Here is a 25,294-nt window from a genome sequence, read left to right on the forward strand (position 1 = left end):
TTTTTGCACCAGTAAATTAACATGTCTCCATTCAGCAATTCCTCGTAGCACGGTTACATTTTACACTGGGGATTTCCAAATATACTTAGACCTAGGGAAATGAAACCTTTGTAAAGCTTTGAAAACACTGCATAATAGCAATGGATCTCTCCAATAGGTTGTAGGTAATACAGTGGAGACAAGTGCTGGACCAGAAGTCTAAGATTGCCTGCCACCTACATAAATATCAAATAGATACTACTGACAAGAGATAAAAGTTTAACTGCATATCTGATTTCAGCACTTTAGTCTACATTTTCTACATGGAGGTGTAAAGGCTTTATTAAGTGAATCGTTCAGTATTTTGAGGCAAATGTGTGGCTTTTTAGTTACATTTTCCGCATTCTCAAATGCACATCATTTTCCTGGCTAACCACAAGTTGTTTTAAACTAAACTTACACATCTTAAATCCAAATGTGCAGCAGTTGTGGGAGCAAATGCAGATTCTGAAGCCAAATGGGAAATATTTTCGAGGTCAGGAGTGCAGCTGTATTTAAGCCAGGTGTCCTCAGTGGTACTGGAACAATTTTCAGAGTGGGGGTGCTGCCATCAATGTTACATCCCTGATCACATAGGGACTGTTACAAATCAGTGCATCCCACAAAGAACAAGTGTAGCAAATGAGGAACAGCCATTCATCGTAAGGGTTTGGTATGCAGCTGGTGGTGCGTTTTGGCGCACATCACTGCAAATATATTACTCAAACATGGTCTGGTAGCACACTATCATCTACAGACACCATATGACAGACACCGTCGAAACGACCACTACATTTGCAAACACCTGCACTTTTGCTGATAAAACAATATAAAGCACAAACGATAATGTGTGGCCATCGGATTTCAGGAAATATTTGCCAATTGAGCATCACCAAATGAAGTGTCCTAATATGTTTTAATCCTATTCAAATCTTTGTTTCCATCACACTTTAGAATTACAGAAAAATAGCTTTATTTGTGCTTTACAGACTGCTGATATATTTTGAAGTATTTGTACAGGTCAGTTGTAGGCATTTCAATTTAAATTTTGTTATGTTTTAGAATTAAATGGCATCTTGCAAACTTTCCCTTCACACCAGCAAGATTGTTGCATTCATTTGACAAAATCCTCTCGCATCAGAGAAATAAACGTGAACATCAGTTTCCATGTTAAAAGAATGCGCAGCAATTAGTCAGAAGACATATTTGGACATTTGACCTCTGTCTTTCAAAGCACAGCAAATGTGATAAGATAAAAATACACTTCAAAGGCATCTTTATTGCTCATTCACCTCTGGAATGCAGGAATGTTATTTTGGGGAGCTGGAGCTCCCCCCACGGCCCTACTTCCAGCGCCTATGGGTGTCCTAGAAGGGTGCTCACCGACCACATTTATTACAAAGAAAGCTAGAGAAAACTGTCAATTTTCAAGACAAAAGGAGGGGTTAAAAGAGACAAAAGCATATTTTAGGGCTTGGGGCACGACCAATAGGTTTTAATGATCAAGAGGTTTTGTTAGGGAACGAGTAAATGTAGGAAGGACCGTGGGACAGATTTACTTAAGTATCTTGTGTACATCCTGCAAAATGCCTGTTTGTACAAAATCCATTTTACGAGTCAGAAGGTTTTCTGTAAAATTGGGTTGCAGTTGAAAGGGACATGAAAGGAGCATTCCTTCCAAAGTGCAACTTGGTATGCAATGTATCAATAGTTTTCTAGCAAAAATTAGATCACAAACCACTGAACAATTACCAACACCTCAATGGAGGTATCAACTGATTCACAAAGGAAATGGGGTTCAAGTGGAACCAATTTAATTTTGGGAATCATGCTGGCAGCCACGGGGGGAGAGGAAGGCATATGCCAAACTCTAAATCAGGTTCTAAGTATTTTGTTTTGTTTGGGGGCTGGTTAGCAGCTTTTTGGTGAACAATTTACAGAATTTTAGGGACATATATTTAACATCTTGTGGTCCAGATTACAAAATATATCACGAGTAAAAGTCCTGTCCATTTCTGGGGCTAAATGCATGACAATTTTAGGTATGATGATGTCTCCTTGGAGGTCAAAATTGTGGCTTTTTGGTGGTAAATGGAGAATTGTGCTTAGTGTTTTTATGACCACATGTACAATGTCTACGAAGCTAAACTTTTAGCATCTTTTAGGTCAAAGGAAGAATAATGTAGGTTAATCATAAACTATTTTGGGGTCAAATAAACACTGTATTATGAGTGAAGATACAGAAATGCTCATTTAAATGCATACTGCGAATAAATGTACATCATGTTTGGGGCTGTGCATACGCTATAGCACAGGAGCTTTAAAACAAATAGATACAAATTTGGAAAAAGCATCCAGCATTTGTGGTTAAAACATTCAGTGTTTTGGAATTGTAGACTTGGCAGGATGAAAAGAATTATGTTGCTTAAGTGAAACATAGCGCTTTAAGGCAAAATGTGCAGGAAACTGTTATAATTCTTCATCTTTTACTTCCTCATCAGACACCACTCTCGCACAATGTAAAAAATATTTGTCTATTAATGAAAATGTGCACACTGAGTAAAGTCAAAGGACACTTTTTGCTTCTTCTTGCAAAGTGTTGCACCTTGAAAGCATTGGAGTGGTCGTTGTGGCAAACACTTACCGCTGTGGCAGAAGACGCTCAGAATTGAGATATCCAGATTTGTGCACTTCTTTGGAATAGTCCCCAAACTTGGCCTGCACTGCGTAGGAACCGAGCAGCACAGCAGTCTCTGGAGGGCAGTAGATCTCATCGCTGAGAATACTGTCCTTCACTTGCAGGAAGAACAGCTTTTGAGTGATGTCCTGGATCAGTTCCTCAGAGACATCTTCAGGAAAGAATTTGGCGCGAAACTTGAACTGGAGTGGGTTCTCTTTCCTGACCTCCTGAGCAGACACCTGTGAAAGACGGGAAGAAGAAAGGAAAAATCAAGATGGAGGCCAACTCAAGAGGATTCAAGAAGGTGATATGTTAGGAGAAAACTGTGTCAAATAATGTGAAACAAATGAGTATTTTAGTCATTTTTGATCCATTAAAGATAGATACTTTTTGTTAAAGTCTGCTCAAATCTGCAAATTTTACAGAAGATTATGAATTTTGTAGAAGATTTAGCAATTCCATAATTATGCGGAAAATGCAGCGGCCGTAGAATCAAATAATTTCAGTGAATCTGAGAAATTAAATAACTGATGTAAACATTTCATATCATTCTCAGTCTTCTCAAATTGCAGAAATTTCGGTAGCTGCAAGCACAATTCTTTAAAATACACAAAAAATTCTCATATAATTAAAACAACGTATTTACTTTATTTGGAGGTTGTAGTGCGCTGAAAGTACTGGATAGACCCAGGCCATTTGTGGACATATTCATGGCAAGGCATAATCACCCGCCCATGCTTAAAAGCTAATTTCTTTCTTAATGTTCACATTCCCATCAGAAATCAATAAATGGATATGGGGTGGTGTGCAACTGGCCTGGTGTAACAGTCACAGATACTTGATTAATGACTATATGAACATGAGGGAAACAAAAAGGTGATGGATGTAATTCTTGAATTATTCTCAGTCACTGGCAATAATTCTGGCATCGTTCTAGTCTATCATTTTTACCCATTTTGCCATTTTAGACAAGACGGCACATACAACCATATGCAAATCAGCTATGGTCGTGCTTCAATGGGAACAGTCCAGCCCAAACCGCTTACCCAGGCCCATTCCATTGAGAACACAAGGAACCCAAGAGTAAATATAGCCTATTTAGGCCTTATTAGCGAGTATAGACTCATTCATATGGCATAGCGAGCATGGGACCATCCCCTGGGCATGTATTTCGCACTTTGGGCACAAAACTGAGGAAAACAAAAAGATGACAGCCGACACTAAACTTATAAAATGGATGTTTACAGTTGTTTTATCCAACCCTGGACATAACACCACGCAACACTGTATCGATTGTCAGGATGTTTGACACTTTTCTCTCCAAGTAGTGATAAGATGTAAATTGGATCGTGCTGTAGATCCTGGGTATTTAGGTTGATGCATTTAACATTGTTTTGCATGAAATGCAATGCCTGAGATAATATAAAGAGATGCAACTTTTAGGTGGTATTTCTTTAGGTCTAAACAGTAACAGCAATTTCTAAAAAAAAATGGTAGGTTTTGATTACACTAAACAGATTATTGTATTTGAAGGATGAGGTTTTCCTTACAATAATAATAAATAATGTGGAACAAATAGACTGCTTGCGTAATAACAGTAATAAGAGATGTATTAATGGTGACTTAACAGGTCGTTTAGTTAATGAATGGAATAATACAATATATTGGTTACTTTGAGTAAGAAGTTAACTTTTTAAGAGTTATACAGTTGATTATTCTGTAACTCTCTTTTCTGGTTTCCAAAGTTAGGGTAACACCTGTGAACTGTTCACTGTCTGTGTTAATTGTATATGCCAGGGACTGTGACAACAGCTTTCAGTATCAACTAAACATATTACATGGCATATTTCATGACTTCATGTTTGCTACTTTAAAGCATGTAAAGTAATAATTGAGAACACAAGGCAATTTCCAAATACACTAGTGCTGCAACATGTATCCAGGGATCTGGATAGGATAAAGAAAGAAGCGTGTTGGGAGCAGTGCATGTGCCCAAGGGGTGACTTCAGTTCTTACAATAATCCATTGCAAAAGTTAGCATTCTGCTACTCTGCTTGTACCCTGTGGTTGTAAGGATCCTGAGGAGGTAACGAGTCAGTGGAGAGAAGGCCGACCCTGGGCGAGTAGTCGGGTTCGCGGGTGTGACTTAGAAATAGGTGAAGTTTCCACACAGTTTGAGGCTTCGCCCATCCTAGGTTTTAAAGCGGTTAGCATAGCCAGTGGGTACCATGTGTTATGTAAACATGGTAGTCTTTGTGTGGTGTCTCCATTTCTTATTTTGATGAGGTGCTACAGTTCTGATGTTAAATAGTAATACTGCAATCAACATTAAGACACATTTGCCGCGATTGTAAATAAGCTAAGGATCTTTGTTAGGCACAGAAAATGGTAATGCAAAGAATGTTAAACGGCAATCAAACTGGGCATAGATTCAAAGAGAATAAAGGCCATGTACCACAGACCAGGGTGGACAAGATGCAACACTACAGTGTTAGTTTAGGAATAGCTCCAGGGATACCATGAAGAGTGTAGCGATGAATGTTACATGAGATGTAAAGACCTCATGCCCACAAGCTTAATTCATACTGAAAGGATGCACAGAACAGAACCTAGTCTATGGAAATTACCTTCACCGTGTGGGAACATGTGAGGTTACTTTGGGTCTAGAACAAATGACTTTTACATTCAAACCAATAGGTGTTCTCATGCCTGGTGGGTGGGAAAATGAGAGGGAGTGTGAATAGGAGTCACTTGACCACATTAATTTCTGACAAGCTAGATCCTCTTCCTCTAAAATGCACTTCTACAATGAGAATTTATCCTGCCTTTGAGCACCAAATACTACACTCCAGTTGGCAAATACTACAGTGGGAAACACTCGTTTAGGATTAAGGGCCTGATTTAGAGTTCAGCGGATGGGATACTCCATCACGTATGTGACTGATATCCCGTCCACTGTAACACAAGTGCATTATACAACAAAACATGTGGGTGTGGTGAAGGAAGACAGATGTATAAACAATTGGTAAGCTAACGTTGATTATTTTTAGGAAAGGCAGATTTTCTCTCAATGCTCATTGTGTTCCCCTTTCCCACTCCCCTTAATCATTTATCAGGGGACCTTTGATCGATATCTTACAAGTGCATTATATCCTATGGCACTTGCAATACAGTGGACAGACTATCAATCACATTTGTGATGCCGTATCCAACCTGCAGGACTTTAATTCCGGCCCTAAGTGTGGCATGAGAGGGAACAAGGAACAATATGAAAAATACTAACTATAAGGAGAGGCAGAGACATACCAGCCACAAATGACTTTGCAAACGTTGCTAAAATTTAAGATGCAAAAATCTGTGAAGGAAATCTAGAACCTTCACAACGCCAATCCAGACCTTCTTGAATCGGATCAGGTTTTAAAGCAGTGTTTAAACCCTGATACTCGCTTTCATGACTGATCGTAAGTGGAATGACAGAAATGCTGCATGACAGTGTCTGACAAACAATATTAGGGAAAGTAGATGGCAGGCAAAGCTCTAGTGTCCAGCACAGAACAGGAGGGCATCCTTTTCAGCAGACACATTTCACACATCTGCCTAGAAGAAAACTGAACACCACTCCTTTGTCACTGAATAAGTGAAGGGGCTTGGGATTTCTCAGATCATGTAGTCCTACAAGCAGATCTCCTCCTTCAGGTTGTTGGGACTTTTCTTTGCTCCATTGGGCAAGTCCATCCCCGGCTACTTACTTGCATATCAAAACCGGATTACAGCCTGCCAAGCAACAGTACACTAACTGTTCCATGCAGACAGCCAAGTTTAAATCAACAAGCTGCTGTGCAGAATGCAGCTGAAGGTAATTCTGACAAAACAATAAGTAACTTCTGTGCCAGTGTATTCCCGCTCAGCCATCCAACCCCACCACCGTTCAGTTTCTGTTCCAGCAGTACACCCCAGAGGCGGAGTCAGTGACTGGATTAGAAATGAATAGTGACCACACAGTGAAACCTGATGCCCCTCCCACTCACCTTTTTCTCAAGTTTCAGCCATGTCGGGAATCCTTTGTTATCGACATACTGAAGTCCAAAGTACCAAACTTCACGCAGACCCACCGTCTTCACCACCTGAATACAAAGCACAGTCTGTTACACATTTCAAAGACAGGCAAATTCCTGAGGCATGTAACACACTCTAACTGAAGATATGAGATCCTTACAGTAAATGGGCCAGGTTTAGGAACATTTACAAAGCAATGGTGTAGTCTGTAGCCAAGTATAAAATAACAAGTGAATTTTGAATTTATATGTTTATTTCACCTATGATGATCCACACATTGGCCTCATCATTCTAACTCTTAAGCTTTGACTGCTCCAAGGAATGTATTTTGTCTGCAACTAAAAAGGTATGTGATTGAAATTCTTTTAGATTTGGTTTAATTCTGTGCACCTTGTTCTCCAATGCAGTTAAATTTATTGGCTTCAAATTAAAAGCCCACTTTTGCCAGTCACAAATCAATATGGCGGTTAAGCCCACCAGCTGCTACCCACATATTCAAGTGCACCAAAAAGTGATGGGTGGGATCACTGAAATAATCTTAGCCACTGGTAATTACACTGGTCCACATACCAATCCGTCATTTTCTTGCACACATTTAGACCTAGCCACATGCAAATCAGCCTTGATCCTGCTCCAATTGGAACAGTCCAGCCCGAACTGCCAAGCCAGGTCTTATCTGAACTGGAAAACAAGCAAACCAAACCTGATGTTGCCTTGATCATCCCACCCATCACGAAACAAAGCACCCTCCACAATCTGCGACAACTGGCCCTTGTTTGTCATGCCTGCGGTTCTTGACTGACAAGTATGCCTTGGCGCTCCTCGACATAGAGCAGGCATTTGTTTCCCTAAATTGGATATATTTATGGCAGGTGCTCCAGGGGGATGGGCCTGGGCTCTGGGTTTTTCTGTTAGGTGCACCTCCTCTACTCTGACCCATATGCTAGAGGGCGCTCAGGTGAAGTGATTTCTGAGCTCTTCCAGCTGCATCAAGGTGCTAGACAAGGATGCCCTCTCTCACTGCTCCTGTTTGCCATTGCCATGGAGTCCCTGACGGAGACCTTGCGTCGGGCAATGGGCCCATGGGGTATATTATTGGGAGAGACCAAACATGTGGTCTCCCTCTAAGCTGATGATGCCCTGGTATACCTTAAGCAACCGACCATTCAGCATGTATCCTGCTCAGTGTCATCAAGGCCTTTGGTGAGCTCTCAGGTCTGTGTGTTAACCCGGACAAATCCAAACTCTTTCCAATAGGGAGACTGGTGGGGATTCTGGCTGATGACCTATCTGGGGTGAGAGTCCCCTGGGTGACGACGGATGTCCACTATCTCGAGGTCCACTGGCTAACACGACCTCAACATATCTGAAGCCAGATTGATTTGGGTGTATCAATTTGGTCAACTGGGGAAGCAGACATGCCGCCAGTACACTACTAAGGATTTTCATATCTATATTTAGAAGCAATATTGGTCGATACGCCAAGGCAGCCGCTGGATCCCCTGTCTTGTTTTAATATCATGATAACTAGTACTCCCCCCATAGTGGCTAGGCAAAACACTGGCACCCAAGGACTCATTATACATCTCTAACAGCCTGTCCACCAAAACATCTGCATATTTGTGATAAAGCACCACAGGTAAACCGTCACTACCCGGGGTCTTTGAGGCTTTAAGGTGTCTGATTGCACTCAGGATCTCGCACTGGGGTATGATAGAAAAACATTTTTTGCGTGGGATATCTTTCACACCAGATATTGCACAAGTGCGAGATGGTCATTACATCTTGGAGCGCTGCAGCAAGGCGCGGTTCGGTTCGGTTCGGGCCCTGGGAGGCTCCTGATCCAATGTCCCACTTAAAACACAATTACAATATCTGGAGAGCACTTTGGCCTCATCTAAGCATGGGGACGACGCCACCACTATACTGGGGAAAAATTCTGGGCAGTCAGCATTGGGGGCATTTGCATTAATAAGTCAAATCTCCCAACCATCCAGGGTCCCATGCTGAATGACAAAATGTCCCTCTGCATCTACCACATGGTTCTTGTGACTAAATGAGACTCTCAGGCCCCCCAAATGAGCACCCCTGGTGCATAGCTGCAGTATGAAGTGGCATATATGTGCTCCCTCCAGCTCTTATGCAAGCAAGACTAAAATCCCCCCTCACGTTTCCTGCAGGATTGCTATAGCCACTCAATAGTGCATTAAATAAGGGAATACTCATTTGTGTTTGTCAAAGTGGGCTATCCCCCTAACGTTCTAGGTAATCAATTTCGTCAAGGAGGTATCCATACATCACAAGCTACATTCACACATTACTCTATCACTCATATATATCCACGGGTGCACCCACAGCAATCACTCAAGAGCAGAACTAACGTCCCCAACTGTATCCCAAAGTGAGATTTAAAACATTCCTACAACTCCCCCCTCCACTTTGGCAGTGTCGCAAAGCCACCCTGTCCAGACACAGACAATTAGAGCGGCAACTACTTGTGGGTGAGTGAGCTCGTCTTTTACCTCTTGTTTAACAGTGCGTTTTTTACTAATTTTACTGGCCTTTCATTGCCATACTTTTTTACTGCCATTCTTTTATTGTGCTGACATCCGTTCTGTGGGACAGGGCTCCTCCCTCTTGCCTGTCACTATTTTTTATTTCAGCCTGTTGTACTTTGGGGATGATTGAGTTACTTTCCTCAGGCTCTCAGCGTGGGCTTTTTCTGATGCTGAGGCCTTTTTTTAAAGGGGATTGGGCCTGTTAGAGCCCTCCCCTCTTGTTCTTTAGCGGTGGCCATCTTGGGGGTTATTCCGGTCAGCAGGCTAGCTGCTGACCGGTGTTTACAGGATGATTGGTGGGCACTCGGTATTTATACCGAGGGCGACGCGGCCGCAACGGGCGTGCCTAAGGCAAGCCCGTCAGCACCCGACGGGCAGGAAACTCAACCTATCTCAAGTAAAATTCTAACTGTTTAAGTTATTCTCCTCAAGCGCTTTATATCTTAGCTGAAAGGCAGAAGTGTAAGGGACATGATCAGGCTGCCCCTGATAAACTAGACGGATGGAGTTGAAGTAATTGTAACTGGGCACCTGGTTTAATGCCCCTCTCTGATCACATTTATACTCCTCAACATTATGAATTAAGGAGCTAAGATATAAGAGAAGATGCCAGCACCAAATTCATGACTTGCGCCCTAATTAATGCTCACTCCCTGGTCAAATACAAGACCGAAATAGAAGACTTGATTGTCTACTTAAACTTAGATTGTTTATTCATCATTGAGACATGGGCCAAAGAAGATTCAGGCCCCAATTTTATAGCGGCTTTCCCTCCTGGTTGCACGTTCCTCAGATTTGATAAACCACTGGTAGGAGATGGGGGTCTCGCTATCATTTTTAAGTCAATATATTGTTGTCATGGGGAAGCTATAAGTGTTACACTAGAAATCTGTGAGGCCGTATACTTTAAGTTTCACCTGAAAAATATTGTGCTCTATGAGGGCCTGCTGATTTATCGGCCTCCGGGACCAAAATCTATTTTCTTTCAGGACTGGCCTGCTGTCATTGAGCCCATTACAATGGCCTCCAAATGTATTGTCCTGGGAGATTTCAATATTCACCTTGAGGATATTCAGAACCCCCATACTGGTGAGTTTCTGAATCTCATGACGAATCTTGATTGGGTACTCAAGGTTTCATCTTCCACGCACCAGGCTGGCCATCTATTGGATGGGATATTTGCACAATATGATGATTGTGCTCTTTTGGAAAACAGGCCCTTTGAATGGACAGACCATCATCTTCATACCTTTAGGCTGACAAAGTCTTTGCCCTCACCCGACCCTTCCACTCCTCTAATGCCCATCAGACAATGAAATAGTATAAAGGAACAGAACCTTAGGCTGACACTGAGCCAAGGTTGGGAAACAGCTAAGGAACTTCCACTGTCAGCTGTCGATATATTTAACTTTGAGCTAAAAATGGCTGTTGACCATCTGGCCCCTCTAAGGACACCCCGCCTCCCGGTCGAGAAAGAAGACAGTTTTACCTGGTACACCAAAGACCTTAAGAGCCTACAAAGAATATACCGTCAACAGGAACATAGGTGGAAATTAGATCCTGATCCGAAGGACAAAGAGAAGCTTAGAGCGGCTCTTAGGATCTATAAAGAAACGATAAATAAAGCTAAATCCGAGTTCTACTCACGTAAAATTAAGGAAGCTAATAACGTTCCTATAGAATTATTTAGAGTGGTACGCTCTCTTACGGTTCCAGCTTCCCCCCCAGAGCTAGAAAACTCCTAAGGCTTTTGTAATAAGGTCGCCTTTTTATAAAAAAAATAAAGTTACTCAAATTCAAGCCACCTTTGCTCAATTTTTTGGGGCACCCAACCTTTATGAGCACTTAAATAGTGCAGTTTGCAGCGGCTCTTCTATTCTTACCGATTTTCAGCCTCTTCGGATGGAGAGGATAAAAGAACTTTTGATGAGCATTAAGTCAGGCTCTCCCATTGACTCCTGCCCTTATCATGTGTTGCAGCTTGCTCCGGAGGTGGTGTCATTGGCCATTGTGCCGGTGTCTCAGGAGACCCTGAATTTAGGGGAATTTCCCCCTTCTTGGAAGGAAGCGATTGTTGTTCTTTTGAAGAAGAAACCTGGCAGAGAGGCGAATTATCTAAAAATCTTTGGCCCATTGCCCTGCTACCTCTCCAAACATTTTTTTTTTTAAAACACCTTAACACTGAATAAGCCCAATTTCTACAAGCCTCCAGCTGCCTGGATCCCTCCCAGCACGGTTTTAGGAAAGACCATAACACTGAATCTGCCCTCATCATCACATCTGATACTATTCGTAGACTGTTTGATAACGGAGATGGAGCTATTCTAGTGCTTCTGGATCTATCAGCCGCTTTTGATAGCATCTCGCCAAATTTAATGGCACAGCGCCTCCACCAAGCAGGTGTCAGTGGAAAAGCTTTGAGTATTTTTAAATCCTTCATTAGTGACAGATCTACTATAGTAAGCTGCGGTGACTTCAGAGCACCACCATACCAATTACTATGTGGAGTCCCTCAGGGCTCATCCCTTAGTCCTACTTTGTTTAATCTTTATGGTGCCCCGTTAGCCAGACTTATGAGGTAATTTGGCTTTTCAGCCACCTCCTATGTGGATGACACTCAGTTGATTATTCCCGTCTATAAGGACTGGGAGGAAGCAGCAGGCAGATTCTATTGCTGTATGAGTGAGATTAATAATTGGATGGGCTTCAACTGGCTCAAAATGAATGGCAAAAAAACGGAGATCCTTCTCTTTGGTGCTTGTAGGGATCTGTGGAGTTCACGTTGGTGGGCGCCATCTTGAGACGACCTCCCTGTCCCCATCACCTCCACCAGAAACCTAGGGATTATGTTTGTCCTTTAAGCCACAAGTAAATTCTACCACCAAGGCATGCTTTTGGATTCTTAAAACTCTGAAGAATATTTTCCCTTATCTTCAGAAGGAGCTTAGAATCACAGAGACCCTTGCCTTGGTGATCTCCAAATTAGATTACTGTAATGCCCTGAAGTTAAACATCGACAAAGACTCAATAGACAAATTGCAGCTGATTCAGAATTCTGCCACCCGTTTGATACTAGATCTTCCTCGCTCAGCCTCGGCTAGCGACAGTTTGAAGTAACTACATTGGTTATCTGTCAGGAAGCGCTTTACCTTTAAAACTCTTTGTTTAGCGCATAAGGCTCTCCACTCCATAGGGTCTAAATATCTCTGTTCCTCCTTACTGTGGTATGTACATGGGTGGCCACTTAGGTAAGCAGGACTCCATTTTATTTCTGTCCCTTGCAGACGTTCGGCTAGATGGAGTGACAAAGCTTTCCCAGTGGCAGCAGCCAAATGCTAGAACACTCTTCCTTTTTTAGAAAGGAACACCATTTTATGTTTTTTGGGAGGCAGCTGAAAACTTGGCTCTTTCCACAGTAAGTTTTGCTTTTTCTCTAGCTGCTTTCCGTCCCCTCTTTTCGAGTTCTCTGTCCCTCTTCTCTGGTTGCTGCTTGGTGCTTCGATGCTATGGCCAGAACGCACTTTATAAACCCAAATATAAATACAAATACTAGTTGGGAGTCAGTGTTTGCTGCCCCATACCACACTATTCAAACTCATAAAAAGAGAATCACTGTAAAGCAATAACCCCCCTCAAACTTGTGCTTTGCAAGAGGCTAAGTTGACAGAGAGGGTGCGCGGCTGAAGCTCTCAAGCTTCCTCCTTGTGGCTGCCAGCCTCTGAGGTGTAGGCGCTCCCACCGACCTCTGTAGTAAAGGATAAAGGAAAAGGAAGTAGACAGAATCTTCCCAGCTCAACGTGACTCAAAAACATGCAACTTCCAGTACATCATGTGGCAGCACCTCGCCAAGCCTACCATTTCCCCCCACTAGGACCCCGGCACCAAATAGCATGAAGATGCCATTGGCTATTTGCCTAGGGGCATGTGAGGAGTTTTTGTAGATGACATATATTTGGATAAATATCACTGATTTGAACTCAAGATTGGAGTAGGAAAATAATCGTGTAAACAGTACATAACAGGGGAGTGCTTGAGGAACTAGGAAATTAGCAAGATAAAAGGAATGAAAAAGTATAGACTGGTGATCCAGAAACAATACTGTGCTATTATAGCAATATTATGGTAAATGTGGCTTGTAAAATGATTGAAAATCCCTGAAGCCCTGCCATACTGATGGCGAAATGACAGCACTCATAAGTAAGGAGTCGTGGTTACGGTTCACGTAGATATTTGATATTTAACTTACTTCCTGAACTGAACATGATCTGCAAGGATATGGAAGCTGTGGGGCAGATGATCCATCATTGAAAGCTCTCTGAGAATTGTGGGTAATGAGGAGAGAAGTATCTAAGAACCTAAACAATCGTCTTGGGAAAGACAGTAATCTTTTTGAGGGGTGCTCAGCTGTCACACATGCCTGACTTGAGTTGACTATTGAGTCGTATTTTTTATAAAATGTGTTTAACTCGCTCAACCAAAGTGCTTGTTGGTACAAAAATCCCAGTAAATGCAGATTACGAATTTCATTTTCCTGGCTTGCTGTGTGTCTGAGTGTTGGAGCAAAGCATATTTTATCTCCAACAGTGGGCAAAAGGTTAGTAGGACTGGAGACTGAGACTATGATTCTGCCTACTATGTCCTGTCCATCTCTCCTGGGATTCTTAACAGCGATTACCTTGACTCAAAAGTGAATCATTTCTGCTGAAAATGTGCATCTAGCCACATCGCCAGTTTAGCTTCTGTTGGACTGCATAAGGATACAACAAAGTGCAGAGGTGCGGGCATGAAACACAGCATAGAATGCAAATCAATGTTCATTTATAATTTCACTACTTCATTTGTGTTTTGGTAAAACACTGAATATTACCAATGGCAGTCTCAGTGCGCTTTGGAAGACAGGTGCATATGGGAAGTTGAAAATTAAAAGAAAAATGCCTGGCGGACGATTGGAATCAATGATTCAGTTAAAAAAACTAGAGTCAGAGGGCAGGAGCCCGCCTCCTCGTGAACAGATGATTGATGTGAAAACCTTACTGCTGAAAGCCCCATCAGTCACAGAGGAACTGGCTGGCTGATGGATTCAAGTGTAGGCAAGAACTTCCCTGGAAGCCTGGATAAGTAGATACTTTTACAAGCTTTACCTACATAGGAGGAAGCAATTCTCAAGCCAAAATGGAGTAAAAGGTAGTCCATAATGATTAGCCCTGAGTGTGAACAGATCCTGGTGACCGAAAAGGCACAAATTACTTTCCGAGGTTTACTAGAGGGCAGCCATTTAAAGTCGTGTGCAATTGACAAAGGTGAGAAAATGTTCATACTCCTAAGGGTAAGGGGAAGGGGAAGTGGGTGGCCATGCAAATTATTTTAGAGCTGTCAGAAGGTCAGAATTTTGTGGGATTCATAACCGTTTTGTACTTAGATCCCCACTATGAAAACTCATTAATAACCAAAACTGCTAATCGTGGAGGAAAAAAACAAGGTTATCCACATATGTTATCTGGGCACCGGAGCATATATTTCTCCTGAGGCATAATCCCTTCCTTGTGGGCAACAAAAAGGAAGAATAACTGCCCTTATTTCGCCTATTCTAAATAACTAAGTTTCTCATGGCAGAAAATCGACCTGGTGCCGAGTTAACATTTCAAAGCAAAAACCGCGAGAGGTTGAGATATTCAGAGCATATGCTTGGAAAAAAATTAAATTCACAAGAAGATTAGAATGTTAATACTCAAAAGCTTTCCAGCTCTCTTTCTTTATAGTTGCATTTGTCGCAAAACGTAACCTGGCCCAATCATTAGCTTTTAATACAAAACTGTTAACATGAAATATTTTACGTGGCAAGGCATTTTTTCCCAAGTCTTCTCTGCTGCTTTAGAGGCAAAGGTTCATCCAACTATGAGGCAACGTTACTAATGTGCCGAGGCACTTTGATCTGCCGCTTGCCTTCGCCATCTTGCTCTGCAGTGCAAACAAACTGACATTTAACATTCAAAGATTCAGAAGAACTGACCTGGTCAAACAGTTGTTTGCCTGTGGTGTTGGGCTGGATAGCAAACTCCAGCTCCGCGTCCATTGTGATGACACGTACATTGGTCTGAGAAAATAAAAAAAGAGAACACCACATAAGTAAATAAAATCAAAATGATTCATCTTGTTAAGAAATTGAATTATAAACACTCTTAAGTCTCAGGGGACTGACAAAAAGTGTGAACTCTAAAACAAGATTTGTTCTGCTGCCAAAAATGCTCATATGTTGCTTTATTCCTATTGAATGTCATTATATGTGGCCTTTTCACAATTAAAAGCATCTGCGACTATTCATAAATATGAATGTGATTTACATTAAACTGGTTAAATGGCACAAAACTAGATTTAACCCCCTAAGGGCTAGATCTTTCCACCAAATACTTAACACTTCCGAATTGTTTTCGCATGTGGACATTCAAACTCCGTTTGCAAAAAGTTGTGATCATAATGGAACCTAAAATTTGGTATGCTGTCTGTTTCATTCACATGCAAAAAATACGGCAAACGTTTGTTGTTTTTGTATAATAATCTTAAATACTGTTTTTTGGTGGGAGAATAAGAGTTGAAATATATTTTCACAAGGAAGGCTTAGAAAGCTGCACGTGTGAAAACAGAGACTATTGTACTTCAGCAAGTGCCCATTGGTCTATTTCTTCATAAGTTATTTCAGAAATAATCAATTTAAATTTGAGGATGTACAAAAATCACGATAAAAAAAAAAAAAACAGAAGAAAAAAAATGTTTGCATAAGCAACAATACCCCATAATGTATGTTGGTGAACAGAACCTATCAGGGTTATTCTCTCTTGACAGTAATACAACTTCACCTCCCAATCATCATTCCTAATTTGACAGAAAGTGGGATACATACTTGACTGAAAACATAAATCAAACACAAGGTATCTCACATAGGTTCTGAGATACAAAAATGTCTACGAGAACGGAGAAAGTAGGGACGAACTGCAAAATGATAACATCCAAATTTCAGAAAGAGTATGCGATTATATTTACATTTAGTAACCTCTGAGAGACCTAAACCCAGGAAAAAACATTACAACTTAACATTTGTTTAGCACACTGCCTGGGGATTTCAAAATATGTTCATTTATAGTTTATCTACAAATTACTCACTATGCTCTGGGAGCTGCAGCATAAAAATACCTTTTATTTAAATTGGCAGCAACAGACCTTTGGAAGGAGTGCAAAGAATCAATGTCTTATCTGCCGATGTAAACACACAACAGATGATGGGGTGGAATGTTTGCAGTAAGTCTAACCACTGGCAATCGCGCAGGGTAGCATCCAACCTATCAGTCCTTTACTCAGCTTGCCACCGCAGATTAGACCAAGCCATCTGTAAATCAGTCATAGTCATGATCCAAAAAGAATAGTCCAGCCTAATCTGACAAGCCAAAAACACAAGCAACCCAAGACCGTTGTTGGCCTATGCCTCTACACTCCACCTGGACCAAGAAGATGCCCACAATATGTCTGCTCAGGTGTTGCAGGCAAGGGCAAGAGTAGACTTGGCCAAGTAAAGCATTTCATCCTGCATAGATTTTTGATCAATTTCAAATGTAACATGCTTGCAGTTTCTTACGCAAGGGAAACTATCACTTTAGGAAATCTACTTGTCTCTTGTTTACGTTATAACAGCCCTTGGATGCGTTACTTCACATATGTTAACCTACATTAAAAAAAAAGTTACTCATAGTATCTCATAAGGCCAGACAACTCCATACACACAGATCATTCAAATACAATTTTGGAATGAATAATTGAAAAGGTGAGGCAAATGTTTTTGCATCACTACACTTCTGTTTACCGCTTGAGTTGGCCATACCAAAATCCATCCACAGTGAACTTGGAGAGACCACATTACTCAAAATAACATAATTTAGACTGCCAGATACTTACTAGAGCCAGTGGCAAAAAAAAACAAAAGTATGTGGCCGATGTGTAGAAAGTGGCGAGGAGGCTCCGAGATTCAGTCAACCAGAACACTAGCAACCCAGGACCAGTTTCACACTTGTTATGGGCTCATAAGCTGGCTGGAATCAAGCTATACCTAGCTGATGAGCCATTAACAGGGTGAAAACAGTCCTAGGTTGCTTGTATTCTGGTTCGAGGACTGGGCTTGACAGTTTGGGCTGGACTGTTCCCATGAGAAGTAGGGCCAAGACTGTTTTGGATATGGCTGGGGTGAAACTGAGGGGGCTTGGTGGGTGAACAACGATGGATTGGGATGTGGTCCGACTGATTGCCAGTGGCTGAGAATTATTCAAGCATTCCATCCATCAACTTGTTGTTGTGGCCGTTAATGCCTTAGGTGTGACTAGAATGCCCAGACATGGGTCTCGTGCTCACTGTGGCACTGGAATCAAGCTACACCTGGTGGATGAGCCCTTATCGGTATGAAGCCTTTCCAAGGTTGCTTGAATTCTGCTTCATGGAGGACGAGGTCTGGCAGTTCGGGCTGGGCTCTTCCAATGAGGAGCAGGGTCAAAATTGATTTGAAAATGGCTTGGTCCAAACTGAGGAGGCATGGTGGGCGCAAAACAATGAATTGGGAGGCAGCCTGAGCGCTTGCCGTGGTCGAGATCAATTCAGGCACTTCATCCATCACCTTGTTGCTGAAGTGACGGTCTAAGTTGTACCGGTATGCCGAGATGTGGGTCCCATGCTCACTGAGCCACTAGAATCAAGCTATACTTGGCTGATGAGCCCTTAACATGGCCAAATCAGTCCTAGATTAGGCTGGGCTGTTCATATGAGGAGCAAGGTTAAGACTGATTTGGTATGGTTCGATCCAAACTGAAGGGGCATGATGGTGAATAATGATGAATTGGAATGTGGTCGACTAATTAACAGTGGCTAAGATTAATTCATGCATTCCATTCATCACCTTGTTGTTGCTGTAGCAGTAGACTTCCTAAGTGCGATGCGTATGCCCAGATGTGGGTCCCATGCTCAATGTGTCACTGGAGTCAAGCTATACATGGATGATGATGAGTCCTTATCAGGGTGAAACAGGTTCTAGGTTTCCTGTGTTCCATTTCAAGGAGGATCTGGCTTGGCAATTCGGGCTGGACTGTTCCCATGAGAAGCAGGTTCAAGACTAATTTGCTTATGGCTGGGTCCAAAACGAGGTGGCATGGTGGGCGAAAAACAATGTATTGGGGTGCTGCCTGAGCGACTGCCAGTGGATGAGAATAATTCAAGTATTCTATCCATCATGCAGTTGTTGCAGTTATGGCGCCTATTGCAAGCGCGGATAATAGCACTCCACCCCTTGGTTTGGTAGGAAAAAAACTAGCTACAATTTGGGTGCAGTGGTGCTGTGGACTCCTGGTGCCGCTGCACCTGTAGCACTCTTGGCAGCTAGAGCCCTGATTATAACACTACTGAGAACTTGCTCTAACCAACTTTCAACAAAGTGTGGTCCAGCTGTCTCTTTAACTGGCTGAGGCTTTTTCTTTTTTAAACACATTTGTGGTCACGAAAAATCAAAGTGTACTTTTGTGTGCGGGTCTAACCTTGCACCTTTCTTGAAACTGAGCTTCACCTGAAAATCAAGGGACTGTGAGGAAGCCTAATACCCTACACATATCCATAACATAGACGGCCCTTGAAAACAGGGAAGAGTAGCTCAAGCACAAAAGCCACCCACCGACTCTACATAGGACTGAAAATAAAGTAAATGTTTAAGGTAGCGCCACATGCACTACTCAGGTAATTAAAAGCACATCCTACCAAATACCAACAGCTACATGGGTCTCACTTAAGTACGGATGTATTGTTTGAAACAAGGAATTGTCAATCAATTAATTCGCTGAAATCACTCTTTTAAAATTGTATAGGCTCAGATTAATGTCGTTTTTTTGTGCATCACTACGGACACTGTCTTAGAACCTGCATGGGGCCACCAGCCAATGATAAACAGCAGAATTTTCCATTGTCCCACTGCTCTGCACCATCCCCGAACCCCACCACCATTCACCATTTGTGGAAGGCCAGGCCCACCGCTCCCATGAACAAATGCCAATACTACAGAATTACACAACATAATTACAATACACATTGCTCCACATGCAATGGAAATAAGGGAATGTTTTTACAATGATCTGATGTTTGTGTGACGCAAAGGCAGTACTACAAGCAATTATTACTGCCTTGTATTCAAAAGGTGTGGCCAGCATTGCGAAAGCATAATTTACTTGGCAATTTGTCTGTTTTTAGGTCAAGCACGCAAGCGCTTTGACCTGTTTTAAGTATTGTGGGCTTTTAACCAAGTCCATCTCACGTCCATCACTTTCACTCGCTCATGGGCTTGCCTTTTAAAAATCCCTTGATGTCATTGGTAAACGCTTTATGTTTGTCCCACCTTGAGGCTGTTTTTGTCACACCTTGCAAACTGCCCCTGTTACATGAATTATTGCACGATTGCTGTTATATTTCAGTGTGGGCAAACTATTTCTTTTGTCTCTCCCCTTCGTGCTGCATGGTGCCCATGGCACTCACAGTGCAAACAGGCACAACAGCCTGTAATTCACTGTTCACAATTACCTAATCAGAGTCATTTCTTGTGGCTCTCCCCTTTAAACACTTGAAATTGGTGAATGCTTTACGTAAAACAGAAATCCTCAAAGTGAAAGCCCCTGTGCCAAGAGAGCCGCTACTACAATATTCACTACACTTGGGAAAACGCAATCCATAATGCTCTGCAGGGCATTACTTTTACAAAACAATTTTGCTCATAACTCAGCCTGTGGTGGTCCTAGGACAATGGCACCACCTTCAAAACATTGACCACAATGTGTTCTTTCTGTCTATATCATCTCGGAGTTCCTACACAATGTCAGTGGGGACTCCAAAATAATACCTCTTATCACCATTCCTTATCTTTTTAAGCCTTCTCATGGTTGGGACTTCTGCTTTACAGCTAAGAGAAGTTATGTTTTAAGGGTCTTGTTTGTAACATAATTGAAACAGTCCTGTTAGTCTTACAAATGTGTAATGCACTATGCCCTCTAGGGGCTAAACATATAGATATACTGCGTTACTTTTTCCCATTCTTTTTTCATGTGGTTATGCTCTCTAAGGGCTGACCGTATGGTTGTATGACCTTGTTTCTTTCAAATGCTTTTTTCATTTTGTTGTCCTCTAAAGTCTGTTCTGAGAATTGAAGTCAACATACTATAATATCCATTGCACAAAACCTGCCCCATAATGCTTTGCAGGGCATTACTTTAGCAAAACATTTTTGCTTATAACGCAGCCTGTGGTAGACCTAGGACAATGGGACCTCCTTCAAAACGCTCTGTTTACATCATCTCTGGGTCCCCTCACTAGGTTAGTGAGGACCCCAAAATAATAACTTCTCCCACCATTCAGTGTGTTTTAAACTTTTTCATGGCTACAACCTTTGTTTTACACCTGGGAGAAGTTTTGTTTTAAAGGCCTGGTTTGTAATATCATTGCAGTCGGCCTGTTAGCTCTAAAAATGTCCTCTAGGGGCTATGGTTACACTGCATTACTTTCTTCTGTTTTCTTCAGGGGGTTATCCCCTCTATGGGCTAACAATATGTTTATATGACCATGTTTCTTACAAATTATATTTTTGCCATGGTGCCCTCCAGATGCTGTTTTGAGCATTACAGTTTAATGTCAAAAGTTTATGTCTCATAAAGGTTTATATAATTGTTTATGTTTTAATAATCTCTCCTTATTACAATTATGACCATAAATCAGATCAACTTAGTATCCTTATTACATTATGACTGTTTGAACCCTTGCACAGGGATAATGTGGTGCAAGGGTTTACAAAGTGGCATAATGTGTGCATTGCGCCACTCTGTAAATATGGCACATGGAAAATGCCACTTTAAAGCCCCATTAGCGTAAAAAAATTACGCTATGGCGGCACGAAGGTGGCGCTAGGATCTCTTAAATGTGTCCCTTTGTTTGTAATATTATTGCAGTAGGCCTGCTGGCCCGAAAGCCGCTCTTTAGGGGCTAAGTATATGGTTATTCTGCATAACTTTAGTTATATGCAAGGCCACTGGAATTCTATGGCAGGAAAAGACGAAATTATGAGGCAGAGTTGACCAATTTATGTGGCAAACAAAGTCCATTTATGAATTTACAGTGCCAATAGCTCTAACTCAAGCAAATGCAAGGCCTATTACATTGCAAATGCTTCATTTTAGGAAGTGCTTGTCCAAAGCCCCGGCCACTCCAAAGCCTCACCCCTTCTCATGCAGTGGATAATTTTGAGACCTCAGCAAGTCTGCTCTCTCCGGATGACTATCTGTGAAAAACAGTACCAGGCTAAAAAAGTGATGCACTTAAAAACCACACCTAAACATAGGAGAGTACTGTGTCTTAACGACTTGCTTTCTACGCCATTTCACGCTGTATGTTTATAACGTGCACATAGTCAAATGAAACTAGTGTTTACTAAGTGGCCAACGTGCAATACAAATGTAGTCATTCGTACAAAGGAACCATTTAAAGGTGACAAATTATCTACATGCACGAAACATATTTAAATAGTTATCCTGGTCATAATTTGCCCATGTTCGAACTTGCCTCAAGGCAGCAATTGAAATATGGCAAATAAAAAAAAAGTGACTATAATTTGTGAAATTGTTGTCGAGCGTTTGTGTAATAGCAGGAAATATATTAAAGCTTTCTCCGTGACGCTCGGGCACGGCCAAAGCAATCTACGCTTAGTGCAATACCAGTAAATTCCCGAGACGTGGTTCTTTTGCAAACAGCCGGCAATGGGTGTGCTTCGCCGCCGGCCTCCTCAGAAGCTACGCGGCCGCTTCCCTTGTCCTTCCCACGCGGCAATGCGCGCTTTGCATATTTAACACTCAAGTTGTTTGTCTTTTAACGTCAACAAAGCAGAAGTCGCTCCGCACAACTAAACCTTTAATGGGCTCAAAAAATATAATAAGGCTTTGGAATATTTCCCGTCGGTGGCAAAGACTGTCTTATGCAACACGTACACACATAAGGTACACATCCAATTCAGATATATTTTCTGTGCAGTGTAGAAACTGCAGTTTTGTTTAGTGCCGTCTAGTATTAAATCCAAACTGAAAGTCCCGGGATGCAAAGAAGCATTGACTGAATGAGCTAGTCACAAATGGACCGGGGAAATGTAAACGCTCCACAAAATCTAATTCGCAATGTTTCTGTTCTCATTCTGTGCAATAATCCCACCTGCAGACTCACATGACAGATACTGAGGCAAAATAAGGGCCTTTGGACGGTTACCCCTTTGGGTGGAATTTACTAGCAGGGAAAGTCTGCAGCTACGATAGATTTTCTTCTCTTCTAAGGATTAGGGTGGGAACATGGCTGCATGGCAGACAGACGGATTGGATGGCACTGGAAAGGAGGGGAATACCAACAAATACATAGGGGACTTCACGTATTTACAGACAATATATTCAGTCGTGAACAATTCACCTGCAAATCACTGATTTCACGTGTGTTAGTCTGATTAGTTCCATTGAAGCGACGCGAGACTACAACACCCAGAATGCATTTTCAAAACTCCAGGACTGTAACCAGTGTGTATAAAGGCCTGGAGGGACGTGGTCCCTCTGAAAAGTCATAACTTTATGGGCATTCACAGAATACTCACATTTCCCAGGTCTAGGCGTCAGTAGCTTATCCAAGTATTTTCTTTGCATTCTGAGACTTAAGGTTTCTCATTTGGTCTTAGAAGTAGGACTATAAGTCCCAAAAACAATACAAGTCCCAAAATACACTTTAAAAATCTTAGACTGGATAGGCTTCTCAGGCATGGGCACGGATCAATTGAGAGTTCTATATTCACAAACTTTCCCAATGGTTTTCTCTTCTTCAGTGCACAAAAGGCAAGAGTACATGTGCAAATCGGGTGTGAAAAGCACGCAAACAGCCGTGTACCTTATCTTATCTTTAGACCTGTGGGCTCAGAATTCAAGTTGAATACCAAGAATGAAAAAATGCCACACCTACGTACTGTTTAGAGAAAAAAAATGCGCTGACATATATGTTAACACTTTCAACTCCAGCACCTTAACAATGTTCACAGATATGAAGGTCTTGGTATTTTCCCAACTAACCAATTGGCCATCTCATGACGTATTTTACAGTTCTGACCTGGCACTTTACTTATAAAAAAAAGATTGCAATCACCGAATGCCATATGCAAATCAGTCTTGAAGGGTGAAACCCTGAAACTGGTCCCAGGATGCTTGTTTCCGGTCCAGTGAGGACCTGGCTTGGCAGTTCAGGCTGGACTGTTCCCATGAGGAACAGGGTCAAGACTGATTTGCATGTGGCTGGATCCAAACTGAGGTGGCGTGGTGAGCAAAAGAACAATGGATTAAACCCAGATCTGTGACTGGGGGTGAGTGTTTGCATTGTTCAGCACTCCGTCCATCATCCTTTTGTGTTGCTAAAGTTGCCCCAAGTGGGAAGGGTATGCCCAGAAGTGGGTCCCTTGCTCTCTGTGCCACTGGATTCAAGCTAGCCTGGTTGATGAAGGGTGAAACCCTGAAACCGGTCCCAGGATGCTTGTTTCTGGTCCACTGAGGACCTGGCTTGGCAGTGTGGGCTGGACTGTTCCCATGAGGAACAGGGTCAGGACTGAATTGCATATGGCTAGGTCCAAACTGGGGTGGCGTGGTGAACAAAAGAACGATGGATTAAACCTAGATCTGTGACTGGGGGTGAGTGTTTGCATTGTTCAGCACTCCGTCCATCATCCTTTTGTGCTGCTAAAGTTGCCCCAAGTGGGAGGGTATGCCCAGACGTTGTCCCTTGCTCACTGTGGGAGGGTATGCCCAGACGTTGTCCCTTGCTCACTGTGCCACTGGATTCAAGCTAGCCTGGCTGATGAAGGGTGAAACCCTGAAACCGGTCCCAGGATGCTTGTTTTCGGTCCACAGAGGACCTGGCTTGACAGTTTAGGCTGGACTGTTCCCATGAGGAACAGGGTCAAGACTGATTTGGATATGGCTGGGTCCAAACTGCGGTGGCGTGATGAGCAAAAGAATGATGGATTAAGCCCAGATCTGTGACTGGGGGTGAGTGTTTGCATTGTTCAGCACTCCATCCATCATCCTTTTGTGTTGCTTGTATAGTGCAACTACACACCCATTAGGGTCTCAAGACGCTGATGGGGGGGGGGGAGTGTAGCATTTACAGGTGAGGTGGTTCTTAAAAAAGCCATGTCTTCTGTTCCTTCGTGAAGCTGAGGAGGGAGGTGGTTTGTCTGATGTGGAGCGGAGGGAGTGCCATACGGTGGCTGCGAGGTAGGAAAAGGAGCGTCCTCCTGTTCTGGTTTTCCTGGTGCGGGGTACTTCTGCGAGAGAGAGCTGGGCTGAGCGTAGGGTCTTGTGGGGTACGTGGAAGTTGAGTCGCTAAGCCGGGTAGGCTTGGTTTGGTGTTGTGGAGGGCTGTGTATGGTGGGTGAGGATCTTGAAGGTAATTCTTTTCTCTATGGGAAGCCAGTGGAGTGTACGCAGGTGTTGCGAGATGTGGGAGTGTCGAGGTAGGTCAAGGACCAGTCTGGATGTTTTGTAGTTTGCGGGTGAGTTTCTTGTTGGTTTCAGTGTAGAGGGTGTTGCCATAGTCCAGTCTGCTGGTGATGAGGGTGTGTGTGACGATCTTTCTAAGTTCAGGGGAGATCCACTTGAAGGACTTGCATAGGAGGCGGAGGGTGCGGAACCAGGTGGAGGTGACAGAGCTGATTTGATGGTTCATGCTGAGGTTGGAGTCCAGGATGATTCCAAGGTTGATGGCTTGGCTGGTGGGGGTGGGTGGGTTTCCGAGAATGGCTGGCCACCAGTAATCGTTCCACGCCTTGGGTTGAGGGCCCATGATGAGTACTTCCAAAACCAAAAGAATTAAAAGCAACCATCCTCAGACAAGTTCATGGTGACATGAAAGA

The 25,294-nt window shown here is 42.6% G+C and overlaps 1 protein-coding gene across 1 annotated transcript in view; it reads right to left on the minus strand.

The window, feature by feature from the left end:
* Nucleotides 1-25,294, minus strand: part of EZR (ezrin) — a 153,519-nt gene that overhangs the window by 64,667 nt on the left and 63,558 nt on the right. Inside the window, exons 3-5 of the mRNA XM_069234591.1 lie at nt 15,323-15,406; nt 6,727-6,822; nt 2,663-2,937 (exon numbers count right to left, since the gene is read on the minus strand). Coding sequence (XP_069090692.1) covers nt 2,663-2,937; nt 6,727-6,822; nt 15,323-15,406 — 455 coding nt within the window. The remainder of the gene's footprint in view (nt 1-2,662; nt 2,938-6,726; nt 6,823-15,322; nt 15,407-25,294) is intronic.

The sequence above is a fragment of the Pleurodeles waltl genome, chromosome 5, assembly GCF_031143425.1.
Source record: "Pleurodeles waltl isolate 20211129_DDA chromosome 5, aPleWal1.hap1.20221129, whole genome shotgun sequence".
In the NCBI taxonomy this organism is placed as follows: Eukaryota; Metazoa; Chordata; class Amphibia; order Caudata; family Salamandridae; genus Pleurodeles; species Pleurodeles waltl.